At 29.2% G+C, this 23,374-nt stretch overlaps 1 protein-coding gene across 19 annotated transcripts in view; it reads right to left on the reverse strand.

Moving 5' to 3' along the window:
- The window catches only part of LOC124427565 (potassium channel subfamily T member 2), a 104,073-nt gene that overhangs the window by 67,030 nt on the left and 13,669 nt on the right, over positions 1-23,374 (reverse strand). For 14 of the 19 annotated variants that reach the window (XM_046970622.1, XM_046970626.1, XM_046970625.1 and 11 more), the window contains one exon: positions 21,452-23,374. This exon is cut by the window's right edge. The exons of 2 other annotated variants lie outside the window; for them this stretch is intronic. In XM_046970622.1, coding sequence (XP_046826578.1) covers positions 21,452-21,960 — 509 coding nt within the window. In that variant the 5' untranslated portion in view covers positions 21,961-23,374. The remainder of the gene's footprint in view (positions 1-21,451) is intronic. 3 more of the 19 variants (XM_046970630.1, XM_046970629.1, XM_046970628.1) reach the window with 1 other exon arrangement.

The following is a 23,374-nucleotide window of genomic DNA, read 5'->3' on the forward strand; positions in this document are numbered from 1 at the left end:
AAAACTATTTCGCGAGTTTACACAGTTTCTTATAACCTGACGATATAAGAGAGAACAATGAAGAAAAAAAAAAAGAAAAAGAAAGAAAACTTTATTTGGAGATTGGGCAAATTGCAAGAAAGTTAACACTTATTTCCGAGTTATGAAGATGAAAGAAAAATTGTCTAATGCATTATTCAAAAGAAAAACTGTTTCTTCAGAGTCACAATATTATTGAATCGTTTAGAGCATGCAATAATTAACGTGTTGAAAAATTGAATTAGATCTCAATTAGCATGCATAAGGTCATACGAGCCATATAATCAGGAGACATCAACTTACACTCAAGACATATCGTGCAACAAGTATAATACACTTTCTTTTTTTTTTTAGCTGGCTGTACACAGTACCTGGAAATCTTTTAGCACTAAACACTTCAAATTGTTTTAGATCGTCAAGTTTAAAAGACGTCTTACGGTCTCTTCCGGAGAGTCGCCTCGATGTTCGATGATATTTGATGATTCGTTGATGAAAAATAATGATAGATATATAGAAATTCACTTTCGTTAATAATTCCGATTTAATAAATATATCGAAAATATTTAGGCTCTTTTATGTTTTTCGTTTCTATATTTTGTTTCCTTTTATATATATATATATGTTTTCTTCTTCTTTTTCCCAATAATAATTGACTATTATTTTATTTTACTTTTCTAAAATGTGGCCCCATAAATAACGAACGGTCAGTTAATATTTAAGGTACGTGTTTCTGTTGCGTATAAATTAGGTCCCATTGATTTTCTACTTTTTTTTCTCTTTTCTTTCTTTCTAAAATATCCTTTTATTCTTCTTCGTCTTCTATTTTTCGTTCATATATCATATCAATGATGTTTTTATTCTTAGGATTACGATATATTATAGGATACTACGTAGAATTCTTTGCTTTATCTTTTATCGACTCCATCAATAGGTAATCACTAACTATACTATCGACGAGTCCAATATAGCTGTAATCATAAATGAATTTTCGACTTTTAGTAGACCGGAGAGTAATTGATACAAGCGCTAAACTCCTAATAAGATCGGGTTTCGATTGTCCAGAGACGCACAGAGGTTATTACATTTATTGGATTCCTATCGAAATTTAAGTGGATTTAAGTGGAACGAAAATATCTTTTGATACATTTGACCTTTACGTTTCTTGTCCATTTTTCTCTTTGGCTATTTTTTTTATTAAAATAATTTAATACAATATTAACTCGTAAGATTTCCTGAATGCCGAATAAATAAAATTTTAAATCAATCTAATTTAAGTAAAACGTATGTCTGATATTCAGCTAATCAAAATTAATATGAAACCTAGTACGTGAAATTAATAGTTTAATTCAGTACAAGGAACAACAAACAAGTGCATGATACATTCAGGTCAATACATTACAGGAAAAGACTGATTATAATCAGATAGCTTTCGCTACAAAGGAATATCATTAATTGCACCGCACAGTGGTTTTCCTAAATGTTTTTACTCTAAGTAAGTTTAATTAAATAAATTGCTATTACTGAAGATGAATAACATTAAACCGCTGTTATTTGCACACATGCTACGCAATTTTGCTTACGCAAAAGCATTGCACTTTGTCTTTGTCAATAAAAACTTTGATATCCATTAAAAAGTATCATCCATTCGCCCTTAAAATTTTGATTTTACTTGATTAAATCAAATTTCAACAAATTAAGATCAAAGAAAATGACATAGTCAAAAATATACTAATAATTCGAAACGAGCTCTATCGTTTGTTAATTTTATGAAATATCTATTTGTCAAATGCATCTTCTTAATCCCATTGAAATTTATGTATGATTGTATTATCTAACTAAAAGCGATATGCATTAAATAATATATTACAACATTATGTCCCATCTTTCAAAATGGTTGACTTTTCGAACAAGTCGCACGGCATAATAGTTCAATACAGGAACTATGTTCCTTGACAGATAATAAGATTTAACTGATGCACAAAAGCCGAAGGTATGTAATAATACAATGTATCGACAAAAGTGGGTCACATTGGATGTCACGAAAAAAAGGAATCATGTAAATAAAAATGTTGAAGTACTTAACTGCAAGAAGAGAATGTAAATTTGTATAAAATTTATATTTATAAGATAAATTAACGACGTATAAATAAAAAAAAAAAAAAAATACGTATACGTATAAATATTTTAATTACTATATCTGTAATAATATATCTGTAAAATAATGCTATTATTTGATATTTCAATAGAGTAAACGATGACGATGGGCTGTGTAATAGAAGTTCTCTAAAATTACCAAGGTAAAATATGATTTGAGTTTCATTGAGTGCCTCATATATTAAATGTAACAGTAAAACGAGCCTACTACGAATGTATTCTAATCATCTCTTAGGAAGTTGGTATGTTTAGAGTTGAAATCACACAATATACATACTAAAATCCAACCAGGAATAATCAGTATTTAAACGGCCCTGAGGTGAACTAATTGATTAATATTCCATGGTGTACCTTGAATTTCAATTGCTTTAAACGTGTAACAATTTTAAAAATTCAAATATTCAATATGAAATTTATATTTTATCATCAATATTAAGCATTTACGTCACTATCAAATATTTTTTAAAACCTGGCACCTCCAAAAAATTCGACAATTTTTGATTTCCCGCAAATAGCAGAGATTTGAGTTTTATCGTTAGAATACTAACGATATGTTCGTTGAAATACTCGGAAAAGAGGGTTGGTGCCATGAAGAATAACGATAACAGTTTCAAGAAAATATATCGGTAGGTCGAATGCTCGAAAACCTTGTCATAAAGTATCCGCAATTTAATGTTCTCATTTTTCATGAAAGAAAAAAAAAGAACTGTAGACAACAATGATCCATGAATTTTTCCTTTCAAATCGATTTTCTTCATTATCTCGAATAAGTTCACTTATTATCAAGACTCAATTATATCGATTTCAACCTGATCTATCTTGAAAATTTCAACGATAATCTCATTCAATCGAGCACGTACTAACGATTTCATTTCAATCTTGTTAATCGTACGGGAAAGAAGCTCGAATACGCAAAGAAAAAGTAATTTGGTTTCAAACCAACGATTTTTCCTTTTAATCAGATAAATTAGCATAATGTGTCTGAAGTTTGTATACGGAAATTGTCATTTAAACTACTTCGATATCGGAAATTCGATATCCAAGGAAAATTGGTATTTGGGTCAATTTGTGTAATAGAAATATTCTGTTTCTCTCTCTTTCTCTATTTCTCTCTCTCTCTCTCTCTCTCTCTCTCTCTCTCTCTCTCTCTCTCTCTGTTTGTCTCATTCAAATCGCTTTTTCTTTTTCCTTCCTTTATCTTGGTATCACTTTATTTCATTCAAAATCAAATTATCCCTGTTACAGAATAAATATGTTTACAACGATCAATATTCATATTACAAGCTTGATGAGCCTCATTTTGTAAATTTTCCTTTTAATATATGCCCAACCAGTGTGACGATAATAAGAAACATGAAAAAAATTTTCTATCGTAGGGGAAATGTAGCATTAAGATTCTTTCTGATTTATTATTAAAAAAGAAATTTATTAAAAGCTCTTTGGTGACTTTCTTCATCATAGTAATACGATTAATTTAACTAGCTTGATTATATAGATACATGTAGATAATATTTTATCAGATACTTTTTTCTTCATATTTCCAATTGAATTCGTCAGACTTCTCGGATCAAATCAATCAATCTTGAGCAGGCAGAGGGAAAAGTAAATTGAGGAAAAATGACAAAAAGTTTTCTGATCGAAGTACAAGGTATAGCATTATAAGTAATTTAAACAGCAGAATTTTATTTTACAGGAATTTCTATGTGATATTTCATGCAAATCGACCGATAAATTATCGGTCCTATTAGAATTTAGAATATCACGTATTTTTTTCGTAACGATAATATTTTACTCAAATTTTAATGTTTCTTTCTTTGAAAAAGCGAGTATAAAAACTCACAGAACATATCGAAATAGCATCCGATGTTTATTTCTATAGTAATACTAAAAGTGTGAAGCGATAGATTACCTAGGATTTTTCTAACCGTGTAATTTACCTCGGAAGAAATAGTATATCTAACTTCAACCAAAGGATGCGATAAATAGTTACCCTTCAGCAATGATATTGGCTTTTTCCCAAGGAACTTCTTCTCTTCCGAGGATATATAAATCTTTCACGTTGAAGGTAAACGTTCGTACCAACGGGAATAATTTTACGAATTTATCGACAAGAAACAAAGTCAGCTGTGCAAAAATCAATAAGATCGAATATTTCGTATTTCTCCAAGAAATTCACTCTTCGAGGCTGAATTTAAAACTATAGTTTCCTGAACAATTCGAATACGTTTGCGAAACGGTGTATCTATATCATTGAATTTTATTGAATCACTCTAATAAAATTTCGCCAATAATTTAAACTTGTCTGAAGTTATTCATACGATTCTTAAATAAACGAAATTAAGTGACAAGATCGCATAAATATTTTATGACAAATATAGAAATTTTCATGGAATCGGATTTTTTTTTTTTTATGTGCATATAAAAAAGTAAAAATATGCGGAAAACGATTAACTCAGTTACCATATCGTTAAATATGTCTCTAAATTTTGATGCCATTCGAACTGTTCTTGTATCATAAAAAAAAGTAATTCAATAAATGCATTTTATAGTTCACCGACGTCTCAATTTTCCATTGTACTTTAAGATTTTTCTTTTATATAGTTATATAGATATAACAGAGCTATAAAGTTTCTTGAATTGTAAGTCGTAATAAATAAGTAGATATATCAATCAACCATTCGGACGTTAGATGAATAAATGTAATAAAGTATTACTTAAAGATCATTGAATTGGAAATACTGAATTAATATTGAAGGCCAATATCATGTGCTTGAAAGTTTCAACTGAAGTACTAATTAGTGAAAGCAGATTGTTTTACAGAGGCTCTTTTACGATGACCTCTTTCGAAACTTTCGAAACTTTGGTAACTATTAATTCGAAGTTGTTTGAACTGTTTGAAAGATTATCAATATCTTTGAACATACGATTATGAATTCGATTACAGTATTACCACGGTTTGTTAATAAAATTTTTCACCAATCCGACAAATATTTACGTGCCAGAAACACTTTAATTATTTTCATTATACTATATTAAATCTTTTTAAACAGAATTTATAATTATAAAGCTTAAATCATACGATTTATCTATAAAATCTCGAATTTTATATTTATTGTACATCAAAGTTTATCAATGATCTGTAATTATTTACAATTGCAAGAAAAATTGACAAACGTATCATTAAAAGTAACGAAACGGACAATGAATAATTTTATGGATAATTTATTAGAAATACACCGATGAAATCATTGATGAATCATTGTTTGAAATGCCTCGAACAGATCGGCAAAATGATCGATGCGATAATAACATTGAGAAATCCTCGCGAACATGACGCAAAGAATAATCGGTCAAGGAATATACGCACGTGCGTAACCAAGTGCCCGCTCAAAGAAAGGAACATTTTCTAATTGACATTACGCGCACGGAAAATTTAGCAGGCAGTCATTATATAGGTTGTGCGTCTATTGTTAGCGACGCATAACGGGAATCGGCTGTCTGTGTACAAAAAGACTCGTAAATCCGTTCGAATGAAATTAGCTTTCTAACAGCGCCATATATTCACCTACATGTTGACGGGTTCAGTCTTATTTCTTCTCTTGAAAAATATACGCCCTAACGATATCCGTGTTAACTTGGCTTGAATTTATAGTCCATCATAATAACTTTACATTCGAATTTCTACAAAACTCCAAATGCATTGGAATAATAATGGTGTAAATAGAATAATTTACTGTAATAAATTAATGTTTCATTTGTAAGGGAAAAATTTAATTTATCTGTTTTTTATTTTTATTTTTATTTTTTTTTTTTCATTTTCTACGTATTTTGATTTTCCTTTAAGAGAAAATATCACATTATTCATACGCATTGATATGCAATATTTACTCATACTCAAATGAGTACGATGGTTATGTCGATATTTATTTTTCATCCTTTCATTTGCCGAGCATGAAGAATTACTAATACCACGTACGCGAAATTGTTGTTATTGCAATATGTGTAATGCACGTTATTTACGCGAGATTGTATCAAAAGACGCGATCGTTTATGTTTTCCATATTTAAATTGCAGATCTGACGTATGTCAACATATCTACCATTAACCCTTTGAGTGTCAGGAGTCTTTAAAAAAATCTTGTCAAAAAGTGATAAGCATTTGTTTAAATGTAAATCAATCGACCCGAGCTCGCCGTCAATTACACACTTTTCCAATCTTACGCGACGAAAGATGCTCTGGTATTTTTCGACATGAAATGTAAATAACTTGATCGCGCTGCATGGTACTCACTCAAACGATTAATATACGTTCATCTATAATATATATTTATATTATATTATAAATAAATGGAATATCAATATTACTTAGTATATTACTTGTTAATTACGTTCGCGCCTTTTCATCTCTCTGTCGTATAGAGTTATGTATATGTATATCCACTCGAGCGCTTAATGATTACGATATCCAATGCAAATAAGTCTCCTCCATTTTCCGATTTCACAGGCATATCTATTATGTATATTCTACATCGTTATGGAAAATATATTCCCTCTTTTCTTCACCGTTAGACGGAATCAATTTAAGAATGCTAACTTTGAAATCTAAAGTCTGTTTATCAGATGATTAAATATATATATACTCGATCGAAATCATTCAATTGATCAAATCGATCGTTCAATTATTTCAAAAAAAAAAAAAAAAAAAAAAAAAAGAAAAAAAATATATTTTTCTCCCTTCGTTATTAGATGGATTTTTTTTTATTGAGTGCGATTGACCTTACACATAAATGTTTTTCAATGAGAAAATGTGCTCGATATTAATTTTTTAATTTGCAGCTTGATCACGTATTTTGATTCTTAAAAAGCAAAAAGAAAAAGAGAGAGTGAGTGAGAGAGAGAGAGAGAGAGAGAAAGAAAGAAAGAAAGAAAATGACATACATCGAATTTTCTTTTTTTCCTTTTTTAATAAAAGGAGATACGAGGGAACTGTTGTTGCGAAAGGAATCGGTAGCTCCGTTATCTAAGGTTCGTTTGACGTCGACGAGTTCTAACGTGTTTCTTTCCCGATTCAAAGAAGATCATCAATTGCGTAGTACTCTTTATATTTATGGCATGTTTGTCGATAGAATCGAAGCGTCAATATGTCGTCAAAATAGAAAGTTCGATTAATTGCAAAAGAGTCGAGTTGTCTGTCTTTTATTAAGCATCGAGTAGGCGATACAATTTGTTATCTTCTTGTTTCTCGTTTCATTGTATCCAGAAAATCTCCGATGACAGTAGGAGGTATCACAATTTCACACCGTCATTCTCGTACCTCTTCACTCTACCCTCTACCAACTATGCGGGATATCCTATTCTACTTGATTAAATAGATCTTCGCAAACAGAGAAGTTAAAGGAGAAAAATTATAATGATCGTGAAAGAAACAATCCGTATCTAATATATCGAAGAAATTGATAATTGATAAGAACATTCTCCCTTTTCTTGAATTTCATTTAATTTAAAAGATTATTGAACCTAAATAAAATATAATTGAATGATTTATTTTGGAGCAATCTTGGCTCAGTGCAATTTTCTATGAAAATATATTCAAAACGAGTCGACAATTTCTTTCATCGAATTTTTTCGTTATTCTGCTTGATCGTGCTCAATCTTTCGTTTTACATTTTTTCATGGTTGAAAATTTTTATCAAAATGAATCGTTCGTTTAATTCCTCGTTTCACTATTATTACGATTTTTTAAATCGATTCATCAAGATTTTTCGAAATTTCTTACGAATGTAACATAAAATATGAAAAAGAAGAAAGATTCGCTCGATAATGAATCGTTTATAAATTATTCCTCTTTTAATCTGTACTAAAATGATATCTTTTAGATCTTCCTTTCCTTTGCGATAATTCATCATTGAAATATTTCGTTCCACCTGTTGAATTCATTGTAGAATATCTAATGGCATAATGAATTACGTACGACGAACAATAAGTTAATCGTTATGTCTACTTTGCTCGTGATATTATAACTTCTGGTTATGAGATTGCGATATCAGTTCGTATTTGAAAAGAAAAGAAAAAAAAAAAAAAGAAGAAGAAGAAAAAATGGCAAAGAGAACTCGGTACGTCTATTGGACAATCGATTGTAAAATTTTTCATTCGCACTCGCGAAGTAGTGTGAAAAATTCATCAAACGGATTTAATTGAATTTCTTTCATCGGTCGAAATGGAATTGTCTCCTTTTTATCAATGTCCTCGCGTGCGTCCCTCTAAAGAATTTTATCTATTAAAACGCTTCGGATTAGCATGCCTTGACGTAACAATAAAGTATTATTTGCTTATTAAACGCGAAATATTAAAATGAAGACAAGATGAATATGCAAGAGATAAAGAAAAATTTTCATCGATTATGTACCTCGGAAAAAATATATCCAGAAAGTGGAAGCACTATGATAATCTTCTCGGTGCATTTACATAGATCTTTCTAGTCTCGAGAAACTTTATTTTATATACGCATAGCTCCTTATTATTAAATTATCATACCTTAACAGTTATGGAAACTCGCTGCTGGATTATATTTTTATAAAGTAAATATATAAAACGAACACATTTACTTCTTTGAGTTGGTGTTGATAAATATTTCCTTTTAAACAGTATGAAAAGAAAAATAGTCAAATTAATTTTATAAATAGAAAATAAATCAAAAATCATCGATGAACGAAATTTACTGCATAAATAACTATTATTATATTATCTGCGTAGATGAAAACTTTATCAATTATCGATTCAATTTAAATTTCATTTAATAAAACAAAGAGTAATATAAAATATTAATATTTTTTCGTATCACGAATGATCGTATTGCTATTTTATCCAGAAGCACAATTAAATATTGATTACGAAAAAAAAAAAGAAAAATATAAAAAAGAACAGAGATATGTTTGTCGACAAAGACAAGTCGATATAGACAAGAAGGATCGACCCGCGATCGTTATGATAGTCATCAAATTCTACCATATCCAAAATGTGAAAGAAATCCAATCGTATTTCCCTTCAAATAATTGCACGCGATGAACTGACGTAGGAGTGACCGATCGATCTATTATAACACTTGGAACGATTTCCTGCAAACAAATAAATATATATATATATATATATATATATATATATATATACATATACACAGAAACATAGATATCGTGTCAATAAATGCTACTAACATGACATTAAAGTGTAATTAAATTATCTCTGGTCGATTAGTTGGTCATAGATGGTCAAAATAAATTTGCTATCTGTTGATTCGCTTCGATGTCACGAAACTAATCATTCAGAATGCCAATATAATTGATTTCCATTCATGAATTTGTTTATAATATTGTTTTTTAATTGAATCTATATATCGAAGCTAAGTTCCGTTAAAGCTTTACTACCATAAGCTCATTCATCGAGAACGCTTTGATTCCCGAATATACACATAAATATATACACACATAGAAGATTATCGCTAATTGAACTACTAATTAAGAATACAAAATTAGAACTCTCCAATCTCTTTACACGAAATACAATAGCTCTCGTATTACTCGGATCATTCATTCCGATTTGCTAATTAGGTTAAAGATGAGCAAACAAAAATATAATCGCGCGTTTTTTAAAGACCCCTTTTATCAACGTTACCCTCTGTCGAACGAAACTGTGTCCTTTTCTTTCCGGTTTTTCCTTCAAGGTCGACACCATTCTTTACTATTAGACAAAGAACTTAGTCAATGTCCCTAGTATGATCCAAAGAGAAATGAAAGGGATGCAAGGCATCCAAGATGGCGCCACTTTCGCGCTTTTCAACACATATCATGAAGATAAAAGCTCTTCCTAAAGAAATCCTTTTAACGATTCCTTTTCAACATCTTAACTAACTTTCTAAATCCCTATGAAACTTAATCCCCAATCTTAATTAATCTTGTAAATTCATTACTTATCATACTTAATAGTACACAAAATGAGAATTATTTCTCTTGAATCGTTTAAATCCAATTCCTTTGAAATATATATATATATATTAAATTTGATAATAAAAAATAGACAAACGATTAGATAAGATAAATATATGTATATATAGGTAATTATTAAAAGAATAAAATAAAAAAGATGAAGCAAAGATTATAAATATCTTTTTCATTCGATAAGAAGGAAAGATATTATTTTTTTCTAGATCAAATTACGAAAAGAACGAGGAAACTCTCCGGAAACGATTGGAATAAACGATTGAAAATAAAACGAGAGTAACGATCTTTAATAAGTTGAATGATGTCTGTCTCTTTGTGCGGGTCGAAAAAAACGTATCGTGCGTGCACGAGGTCGTAGATGGCGTCGAGATACGCGAAACACGATGAGACTGCCGCATCTCAACCGTACGGCGGCTCGTAGGCGACTGCCATCCCGAATGCTCCGACGCCTCCAACGCCTCGCGCGCTGCCAACAAACGAACAAGGGAATAAGCGAAGGGAGAGTGAAACGAGTAAGTTCCATTTCACCCCCTACCTCTCCTCTTCAACAAGCGCAGACGCCCCAAAACAATCGTCATTTCCGATTTCTCTACCTCTTATTCTTCCACCCTCCTCGTCATTATCGTTCTCTCTCTATCTCTCTCCTTCACTTTCTCCCCCATCCACCCTCTCTCTCTCTCTCTCTCTCTCTCTCTCTCTCTCTCTCTCTCTCTCTTGCTTATTCCATTCTTCGATACGAACCACAATCGATATCTCTTCAACGATCCTTCAAATTTCTTAAAATTTTTTTCCATCTTTTAGCAACTTTTTAACAAGATCGTCCTTTACTCGTCAAACTTTCTTCATTGTTCTTCTTTCTTTTACCTTTCTCGATTCACAGCAATATCACGATGGGTTTTGTTTGTATAAAACTATCGTTTTCAGTTTTCTCAAACTCGTAACCCGAAAATACTATTGAGAAAAACGAATGCTAACCTTGTCTCATCATCTTCTTGAAAGTGAACTTAATTCAAGTGAATCGAATAGAAATGTGCAGTGTCAATTCTCTTTTACACTTATTCTTGTCACTTGTTCTTTTCTTTCTATAAATTACATTTTTTTTGTTTTTTTTTTTTTTTATATGACTATAGATTTTATCTACATTACAGAATGTAGATTCAACGATCTATTGTAGAATGTCTATCAAATTTGAACACATAAAAGAAAAAAATTTATATCTGTAACAATACAAGTATCATATTCCCATTCATTGATACATTGATAAAAGTTCAGAAGTAGAATCATCCATTATGCGATCAATTTCCCATGTCTCTTATTCCTAACTCTTTTTCAGAAATCAAACTCACATCATTTCAACTTCCTTTCCCAATAACTTTTTGGTATATGATAGATGAAATTATTAGATCCTCCGAAGATCTAATAGACGATTCTGAAGCAAAATTTATCGACGTAACATAAGTCGAATTGTGCTATTTATCAAAAGCGAAGAAATAAAACTTTTGCAGAAAGATACATAGTCGTTTCCAGTCGCGTTTCAAAAGAGACGTTAGTTACAGAAATAACCTGAGACTGCAATTTCTTCGGTTGTTCTTTATTTACTCAACGAATACCTTACGTTAGAGTTTCCATCGTTATTTCGAATTTGAATTTGCCTCGATTTATTTTATCATCTTTTTTACTGGCAAAAATTTGAGTCACATTTAAAAAAAATCGACGATGGTAACTATATTTTAAATATAGTAACAATATCTCTTCCCTACTATTTAATCCTCTTAAAATCGAACATATTTTTCTTGAGAATTTTTTATTCTAACATTAAAAATAACGAAGATGTTCTTTTGCATTGTCCTAAGTGGTTAGTCCGATATTAAAAAAAAAAAAAAAAAAAAAAAAAAAGAAAAAAAATCCTTGAATAAAAAATAATATTTTTCTTCGTTGAGTCACGTCATGTGTCCTTTGATATTAGTATTAAACTTGTAAATTAGTAGCATAACCCGAAGTAACATAGGTAGATGAGGCAAGTCAGCTATCATAAATATATGTTTAAAATTCGTAAGTATGCTCAAGAAGCTCGACCTACTTCTTCTTTTGTTACCTTTATTCCTTCCATTATGGAGAGAATAGTTGAAAGATATAAGTACATATACGAAAGACTTCTTTATAACTCTTAAATTTCCACTTCATTGGATTATTTGGTCAAACATTCCGTGAACGGCTAACCTTTGACGTAGAAAACAGATCGTTCGAGTTCGATGAAGATGAACATTCCATACAAATCGATTGCTACTCACTTTCGTCATTTTCTTTTTTCGTGTCACCGAATTCATGACACGATTCGTTTTCTTAACTGATTTGTAATCACATCGAAGCTACGTCAAATTTCCACAAACCTTTTTCTATTGTGATCGGAATTTCGTTAACAACTGAAAACTTCGTTTCGAAACATTTCACGTACTTTTCCCCTTTTCTAAAGGTTCCGAATCATTTTCCCAACTTCTTTTATTGTTATTCCCTAAAGGTTTGATTGGATTGCGAAGTAAGGTCATATCGTGAAGGAGAGAATAAATAGTATCGTCAAAAAGATGACGATTTAAAAATGATCGATTTAACATGAAAATACTCTTTAGTACATGAAAATAAAAAAATCGAATCATTCTATTTATATTGTTTCATTAAATTATATTATCGACGAAAAATCATACGAAATAAAATATTCATTAAATACATTAATATGTTAATATTTTATAAAGAAGATATTGCAAAAGAAAATTGATATTAAAGAAGTACGATAATAGTAATTTCTTTACAAATCTTATTTTTCCGAAACATATAAATCATTTAATTGCATCTCGGCTTGTGAATTTTTTTCTTAAGGATAGATGTGACCTCGTGCATTAAACCATTTCTTTTATCAATATCAAACGATCGTTTTGATTAGTTAAGATAAAAGGCAAACTTCGTTAAAAGAGTAAATTGACGAGAAAAGGAGTAAGAGATAGCCGAACTACATTAAAGTGCAAAAGTTTATTTCCGTTTCTATAAGGAAAAAACTAAATCTAAATCAACATTAAAGTTTAGTCAGAAAATGAAAGACTATTAAATCAAATGGATTTAAACTTAAGTCTTTATAAAAGAGTACGTACTTTCGCTATCTCTTCGAACTTCATATATCCACTACATTTGCTAAATCATGTTTTCTTACGTATGATCACGTCTAACTCGATCGATCGATCAATCCGATCGATCGAATTTACGCTTAACGAAAATATTCACAAGTTGTCTGTGCAGATTTGAGTTACATCAAGAGAAAAAAAATATCGTGCTTGACAATCTTGTTAATGATAAGCAAAAACCACTATACTATCATTCTGAAATAAAATTTATCACGTTCTTATTGGAAATGTTTAATAATACAGTAGATTATTCAAGCGTGACATTCTTTTTTTAATTAATGAATATCTATCGTAACACATAACACGATATTATACTACATTTAAAATATTAAAATTTTTTTCTAATTAAATTGAAAATCTCTCTATATTTGTTAATCATTAATTCTCTTTCTTTTTTTCTTTCTTGTTCTTTTTCATGTTATCAATTATAAATTTATTTCAAATAAGTTAACTGTCTCCTAATCAGAGAAGCTTTCTTAATTGAAAAGCATTTAATTTGACTTAATGTAATGAATGTAAAGAATATAAAGAATAAAAAAAAAATAGATTTTAATATTCAATAATTTTGAAATAATGGTATGAAAAATACTGTCTCTGTTATAAATAACATGACATAGCAGATTTCTATTTGACATATCGAATAGCACCAGATCGTATCGATAATCTTTACAATTTATAAGTTACGCTTATAAATGTCCACTTTAAAATATTGACAAATCGAAGTTCGATTGTTCATTTAACATAAAAAAAAATTTCATTGATAAAATGGCAAGAATACGTATATAAAGAATAACAAGAAGATAATTGGTCTATAAGAGTATTTTGTAAAAGTATTTGATAAAAAGATAAATATGTAAAAGGATTTATTAATGATTTTTATCAGCTCAAAAAAAAAAAGAAAATAGAATGTGATCGGATCAAATAATTAGTCAGAAAATTGAATATGATTTTTATAACGCGATTAATTTAGTAATTATAAATTTTACAAAAAAAAAAGTACTTTCACACGGGAAATGTATACTTTTTGAAGAAAGTCTAAAATAAATTGAAATTAATTTTTATTGATTATAAATGTTTCCAAAATATCAAATTTTCCAATAAGGTTATATTCGTTTATTATGCTAATCATTGAAGGACATTGAACCTCGTATATTGAGTGCAGTGCGTGTAATGCATATTACTACGAAGGAATATCATCGTCATTACTAAAATTAAATTATAAATTTAATTGAACTCATATATTGTCCAAAGCAACGCTATTTTTATATTAAAAATTCTTATCTTATATAAAACAAATTATTTTTAAATTAAAGGAAGAAATCAATAAAAGAATTAAATACCTCACATTTTATACTACTTTTGATCTTTAAAAATGAACTTTTTCAAAATTACGAAATACAGTAAGTAGACAATGGTACAATCAATTTAGTTATCTAACAAATGTTGCGAGATCGAGTAATTCAAGATTTTGTAGAGAACTATTAAACAGCTGTCTGTTTCGTCACGAAATCTTTTTGAGAATTAAGTGATGCTCGAGGATAAAAACGTGTTGCGGAAAAAAAACTATACTTTAGAATCTCTTTTAAGTATTTTATTCGTTACTTTTAAACGTCGAATAAATTCATTTACGTGTTATATCTGAATTAATTAATAATTTTATCCACCCAATAATCTTCGCGAGTATGGAAAGAATTTTAAGGACTTTCTTTTTCATTTCCTTTCTCATTATCGTCGGAAATATATATTCCTTCTTCTTATCACTTATGAACTACATTAAAGATCTTAATTCAACATTTGTTTCATCATATCCGTTGAACGAAGATAAGTAGATAATACTATTGTATGAATGGAAGACCTTATAATATAAATAAATCCAGCTACTTGATATTACTTTTCAGATGTTAATGTATACATACAATGAGTTATTTATTCATTTAAAATGTATAAAATGATAAAATTTTAAATAACATTTATATATAATACAGAAATGCATAGAATGCACATTTTGTATCGCTTATATAATAGTAATATGTTAGCTATAAGAAAATTAAAATCGTTTCCCATGAAATTCAAGGAATTTCGATAAAAAATGTAAATCAACGAGCTCAATAATTAAACGAGAGCTCTTGCACAGAATATAATATAATTTCTTTAATATCTTTTGTAAAAGGCGCTTGATCGTTCTTTTGATAAATACATTTTTATGATCATTAAAAAATATTTCGCAATAATCTATGTTACAGTTGAGTAAATTGATTCAAAAAACTAACGAGTTTTTTTTTATATATTCTAGAATTAAATAATTCGCATTATAATTTACGTTTTTCATAGTTTTTCATATCTATAATGTTACATGCTTGATAATAGGAATTCGTTTGTCAAGAATTTGAAAAAAGAAGTGAATATGAAAAGCTTGAAGAAATAAAAATCACAATTTATTTTAGACTTTTTTTTCAAAAAGTACGCATTTCTCACGTGAAAAAAGTACTTTTTCTGTAAAATTTATAATTACTAAATTAATCGCGTTATAAAAATGATATTCAATTTTCTGACGAATTATTTGATCCGATAATATTCTATTTTATATTTATAGAAATCTGAAGAAGAAATAAAAAGCTGAGTAATGAGAATGGAGACTCTTGGTTCTGTTCAAAATATAACAATAATTATGATATAATAATAATAAAAATAAAATAAAAATAATATAATACTATACTAATAATAATTGTTATCAAATTATATGAATAATGATTATAATTATAATGATAATGGTCAGTCCCTAATTTTATGTTATGAAATCTCTATAAGTATTTCTATAAGTATGAAGCTTTTGTGATTGAACATCTATGAGATATTCTACGAAAGCACTTGAAGCTTCATCAGCACGGTCGATAAAACAGAATGTAAGAAAGAAAAGCTCTTATCGCCAAATGGGTTTCACCTTGAATAAAAGAAAAAAGCTATGTGATGTGAAAAGCTCACCCTCTACCTTACCAACAGAGATAATGTCTTTGCGGTAGCACGATTATTGTGAACATTCGAAGAGGAACATGTGGAAAAGAAGATTCCGTCTGTTGATAAATATCCTGAGCACCATAATATTATATAATATTATTTCGTAAATAAACTTTAATATCTCTAGAAGGTTATTAAATAGTTTTAAATTTACCAAAACTATAATTAATACAAAATATTTAAGGAAAAAAAAAAAATTCAAATTTCAAGGCAAAAATTCTTTACAGTAATCTTCTTTTATCTTTCAGCAATATACAGAGTGTCCAAAAAGATCGTGGCCAAACTTATATTACGTGTTAATGAGGCCAAAAAAATGTATATATAGTCTAATAAAGTATTTTCGAATTTTTTATATGAATTTTTTTACCTATTCAACACGTAATACAATGTTTTACTTCGATTCTTTTTGGACATCTTGTATATATATATATATATATAATATACTACTTTTGATCATAATTACAGAGTAAAATCACAGCTAAGAACTCGCAATAACAATGCCTTTCTTTTGCACTAACGAAGTAACCCTCCGATAATTAGTATTTACTCGTTAGTCCATTATCATACGAATCAATAATCTTTCCTCCGGCGTTATAGATAGTTTTTTTAATCAGGTCGAAGCGCAATACGCCTATTTATGAAAAAAGAATACTCGTTTTTGATCCGTTGCTTCATAAAGTAGTCATTCAGCGGAAGAACTTGCTGGTTATATATAAAACAAAAAGAAAAGTAGAGTTTTATCAATATGCGTTATTAAATGATCGATAAAAGTTACTTTAAGGAGAGAAAGAGAAAGACAGAAAGTGAACGACAAAAACTGAATATTTGATTGATGCCAAAACTGCCCATTCGATTAATAAAATTAATATCATATTATGTTACTCGAATTCGTTTTCTATGGCGATTAAAAAGCTTCTACACATATCACTTTATCCCTCACTATATTCACGATCAAATTATAGATTTCAACGACATTTCTATCAATCCGATGACTTAATAGACATACAGATTTATTTTCTTATTCAACGTGAAGAGATGTTCAATTTTTCGAAGTCGCCTGATTTTTATCGAACGAAATTCAATATTTAACTACATCCATACATATATTATATTCGCATACTTTATCTGATTTTCAAGTTTCATTTTTCTTCATATATAAGTATTAATTAGATCGTTTCATTTTTTTTTTTATCAGCCTCCTTCATTATCTCTCCATTTACAGATACTTAATCGATGACAGCTGTAGTTTATCTTCCAATTAGGCAACAAATATATTTCGAATCAAATAAAACGCTAACCCTTTAAATATTGAGTACAAATTTTATTGATCTCTAGTGGCATACCCATTGGCGTCGAAACGTTATCACGAAATATCATGAAATTCTTTTACAAATTAAGAAAAATAATTTCATTGAAGATTTTTAAATTATACGTACGTCGCAATTTTCAATTATCGAACAACTCTCGCATAACTCTCTGTATCAAAACTTCGTAACGTTAAATTTTAATGAGTACGAGAGATATTCATCGTGTCATCGTGAAATAAATTGAATCGAAGTATCGTTGAAATGTATACATACTAACTTATATACATAAATGGCCTTAATGGAATTTCTTCTTTTTGATGTTTCGCCAAAAGGCATGTTACTTTCTATCGATAGCTGATAACTTATGCGCTTTTGACAAGATAATTTCCTGGGACCTTATATTTTTTCTTCTTTTTTTTTTTTGTAGATCGTAAAATGTTATCTAGATAACTAGATCAGTAGGTCACATTATATCAAACAAACAGAAAAATTCTTTCTTCACGTTTCTATTTAGAAAACTCGTATATAATTCGTACGAATGATGAACAATATCTTACTATGAATACACGTTCGACGATATTTTATTAACACAAACAGCTATCTTCCCTTTCATGGAAGATACTAGGATGTTATAAAAATAAATGTATTATAAATCTAGAAAACCTTGAGTTTGCTCGTCTGCTCGATTGCATTTTAGAATCTTTCTTGACGTTTCATTCTTTACAAGTTTACTACCAACAGATTTCAAATACTTGTATATAATAAAATTTTAATAAAACTATTAAGAACTATTGGCTAGTTTATTATAAACAATTTCTCCTCTTGTATATTTGAATATCGATAAAAATTTACTTACGTAATAGGTACTTATGAAAATCCGCATATTACGATTCGTCACTTACCTGAAACAAATAAATCATATATCAAGTGTAAGGATGAATATAAATCAGGCTTTTTATAAAGTTATTATAAAAGATTTATCTTTTGTCAATAATTGCAACCCTCTTTCTGTGGCGATTAAACATTCGATTCCGAAATTAATTACGATACCAATGTTAAATACAATAAATAATTCCATTGAAGTGGAATTAACTTTTTGCAGATTACAATTATACTCATAACAAGAATATATTTTAAAATAAATATGAAATTCTATAATTATGGTGTTATGGAAATAAATAAAAGTATAACATAATTGTAAACCTCACGCATTTCATTACTTTTTATTTTCTGTTTTAATATATATATATATATTTTTTTTTTTTGAATGAAATTATAATTGATATAATTTTAGGAAAAATTTTTTAATTTTTAATTTTAATTAATAACGTATTGTCAATTCATATTATAATATTGGAAACAAAAATTGTTCATTCATTTGATGGAAGAATTCTCAAGATAAAAGAATGAAATGAAACAAAAGTTAGATTTTGATACTTCGAAAGACCCTTTTCCAATATATCAAAGTAGGTCAACCGATAACATAAAACCCTATATCCTCTCAATGTAAGTTCTAGGCATATCACAAAAAAATTGGTCTCATCTTGTTCTCACAGACACATGGTGTTAAACTGAGGATTTATGTGTACATGGATACGTATGTTTTCTCGTAAAAACATAGTCTGATATATCTATACATCATAATGACCTTAAATAGATCCTTGTTTCAGAATTAATTTACTATCCTCTTTTCATGAACGTAGATATGATAAAACTCAGTTTATACTGTAAAATAGTATATTTATTACATATATATTTTCTACGTATAACGTGACTTACTTTTCAAGGTAAAGATGAATGTCAAGGTTACTCTGCTTTTAAAACTCTTCAAGTTAGACCATCGAAATAATACCTACGATCCTTAAATAGTGGTATATAAAAGCTTCTATCATCAAAAGAAGAAATAGATATAATACGGTCGTAAACTGTTAAAAAATAATATGAAATGAAATGCATCCTGTATCCCGGAAAACATTAACTCTTATGCAGGATCGAAAAATATTTGAGAAATTATTTACGTATGAATATTTTGTAATCGAATATAAATAATTTATTCTGTCATTCTACATTCGATTGATTTTCTTTAATGTTACATGTTACGAGATGTAGATTTATATCTTTCTTATAAAAGATATATCAATGTAGATATATTTATCAATGTCGACAATTTCGATCGATTTTTTCATTAAAGTTATGAAAATGAAATATTTTAAATTTTCTCTTACTCATACATATCTATGTGAATACGTGTATATAGGATATTTCATTTAACTCGCAATGTTGAATTATCTCGTGAAAGTCTAAATCTATCAAAAAAATATTAAAGAAAATATCATATAATGTAAATTATTTTTTTTGCAAGTCAAATGATGGAGAAAATTTCAAAGTCCAATTAATTTCTTTGGATCAAAACCATATTATATTACAATATATTACAATGGTATATGTTAATCTAATTATTAAACAAATTTAATTATAATATCTTATCGTGACTTTAATTATAGTATCTTATCGTAAACTTCGCGTGACCTTAAATAGAAACACATTTACGAAAATTAGGCAATTTATACAAAATGAAATAATTATCCGATCATCTTCTATTGATGTAATCGTATTTACAGAATGACGTGCTTAATTTTCACAAATTCATATCTCACGAGATATGCCAATATTACAAGTTAAAGGGAATATCTTCTATATTCCCTTAAGAACGAAGCTTATGATAGTTCAGAGTACAAGTATAGTTATAATTTAATAGTATGTAGAAAATTAGTTATATTTAATCTCCCCTGTTAAACGTTTTTAAAAGTTTTCTCTATTTCTTGAAAAGTTATTGCGTGATCGTATCTAAAATTGTAAATGCGATTATATACGAAAATTAAATACGTAAAAAACAATTGTAATGTATCAGAATATTAATTATTTCATAGAAAAGATAAGCTCTACGACATTCATAATTAGTTAAATTTATAATTATTATCGATTGTTCTCTGATCCATTACTTTCGAATAAATATATTGATATGTTATATGTTTGATAAAAGAGATACAAACAAATTTTTTTTTTTTTTTTTTTTTTTTTTTATACAAATGAATATAAATAAAAATGAACGTTTCGGATCAATAATAAAAAAAACTAGTGAGTATAGATAATAAAATAAGCGAATGTATATTCAATTCATTGCAATCAGTGTAGGCATTTGAAGATATGATGAATGAACAATATGAAACCTCACAGTAATACTCAGGATATCCTCATTTTTATTTCTTTTATTTATTGTTTCGCAAATCTACATGCGATAACAATAAAATTTCACATAACAAACCGATGTGCAACATATAAGTTTCGATATATGAGATAGCTGAATGCAAATAGGTTTCTTTTATTTTCAGATACCGAATATGTGAATGTATATTTTAAAAGTATAACGCAATAAATTCGGCGATAGCTAACGCCAAAGAAAAAAAATATCTTAACGACGATGAGGAAGTAGTTAAAATTCAAGATAAAAAAAACAATTTTGATTATCATAAAATATGGGTTATTATCGAAAGACAAATTCTTTTTTTTTTCACTATTTATAATATTGTGATTGAATCTTTCAATGTTTAATGCGACACAAAATTGAAATAAATCATTAAGTTAGAAAAAAAAAAACTTATCAAAAATGCATTGTTTTAACGTATATATAAAACTAAACGTTTTTAATAGAATTATATATGTACGGATAAATATTTTGATACACATATTTGATATTAGTCAATAATTAAGCATCGAATCGATTTAATTACCTTTCGTCCAATCTGAAAGATGACCTTGATAGATCGCTCCATGCGCTCATGCTTCGACTTCGTCTTCTACATGATGTCTGTGGAGCAAGTAGTTTTGAACTACTTCGTCTTCTAGTAGTAGCCAGATTTTCAGCTTGGAAGTAAACCCTCGGCGAGTGGGATTTTTGTTGAGCATTTGGTGGGGTCGACGTTGGCGTAACCGCCGTTGAAGTATGTAATTCCGGCAAGGCCTCATAATCCCATCCACGAGCACCCATTTCGAGCAAGGGCACTGTTGAGGATGCGTTTGCACCCGGAAGAGGATCCCGAGGCTTTCGACGCTTTTTTAAAAGCCCAAGAATTTGTCCGATCGTTGATTCGTTCGATCGATTCTCCTCCTCCTGTTTTTTCTTTTGTTTCCTTTCTGACAGTCTCACTTTGCTCTCCTCGTTCGATAACCCCGTGACAGATATCTCGATCTTAGGCGCTCCTCTCTTCTGCTTGTCCACTTTGCTCTTTGATCCGGGCATCGATTACATCGATCGCACGTAGCGCTTCCTTTCATGATGAATCTCCGTCCAACCGGAATTTAAGCTTTTCGACGTGCACCTATACTTTAAAATTTTTCTCTTCCTTCGTATATATATTATCTTTAAGTGTTCACGATGTCCACTTATTCTCTCTTCTATCTTTTTATTTCTTTCGTTTTTTTTCCCTATTTCACTTTCTTCTCGTTTTATCCCTTTTAGATAATAATCGTCTGAAAAATGTTGAGAGAGAGAGAGAAAGAGAGAAATGTATTATTCGAGCTCGTAGCTCACTTCTGTTTATTATCGAACATTCTATTCAATTTGCATAAAAAGTAGATATCTTTCTACGATTCTTACAGGAATTTTCAATTTGTGAAAATAACTTTCATCGATCTTTCGCAAGAAATAACAACGAAGAAAAGTGTTAACGATCTCATTTATATTTATTACTGTTTCTTGTCTCGTTACTTGTAGAGCATTATTAATATTCCGTTTTCTTTTTTTCTTCTTTAAATATTTATTTTAACATTCATTAAGTAACTTCAAAATCTGAATCGTAATCTCCTACGTGTAGTAACTATTGAACGAATCTTACGGTTATAGAACGACGTGAGTCGACGTAAAATTTCATGATCGTCTTCGATCATTTTTTTTTAAAGTTCAACAAAGATATGATTTTCAACGAGAATGATCAGGCACATAACAAAGTAACGCAATGATGCCCGGTTTCAACAAAGATGTTCTTCGATCTTTCGTCTCAACGATTAGATAAAATGGATTAACGTCGTAATCGTATTAAATTCTTTAAAAATTAGACATTGTCGCTCCACGACTACCGTCTCGATCGTTAACACAAATATAATATATATATATATATATATATATATGTATATATGTTATCTCTCTTTATAAACGATAAAGATAATACGAATTATTAACAAATCTTGCGTAATTATAAAACGATCCAATTTTCTCTTGACAGATCTTATTCAGTTGATATTCGTATTAAAGAAGTTATATCCAAAATCGAATTAACAACATCGTATAGATTCTTTTTTATTTCGATCGTCATAACCACCGGTCTAATCATGAACGTCCTTTTCGACGTTATTCCCAGAAAATACTCTGTCCTTATCCTCCGTCTCGGAGATACATCAAATGACTTTTATATCTTCGATCGTAACAAGAATTTCTCGTCAACGATTCGTTTTGCTCGTTTTGAAATTCGCGCTTTTTTCAGCTGACGAGAAGGGAATGATGAATGCGCGCGCCTTTCTGGTACTACGAAGATCATTTTTGTAAGATGATCATGGCCGATTAAAGATGCTTGCGACGCTTGCAATTGATCCTCTTGCGGTTTTCACCGATCCGCACTCAACGTCAACGCCAACAATACTGAGAAACGATAACTTGC

Source organism: Vespa crabro, chromosome 10, assembly GCF_910589235.1.
Source record: "Vespa crabro chromosome 10, iyVesCrab1.2, whole genome shotgun sequence".
NCBI classification, from domain to species: domain Eukaryota; kingdom Metazoa; phylum Arthropoda; class Insecta; order Hymenoptera; family Vespidae; genus Vespa; species Vespa crabro.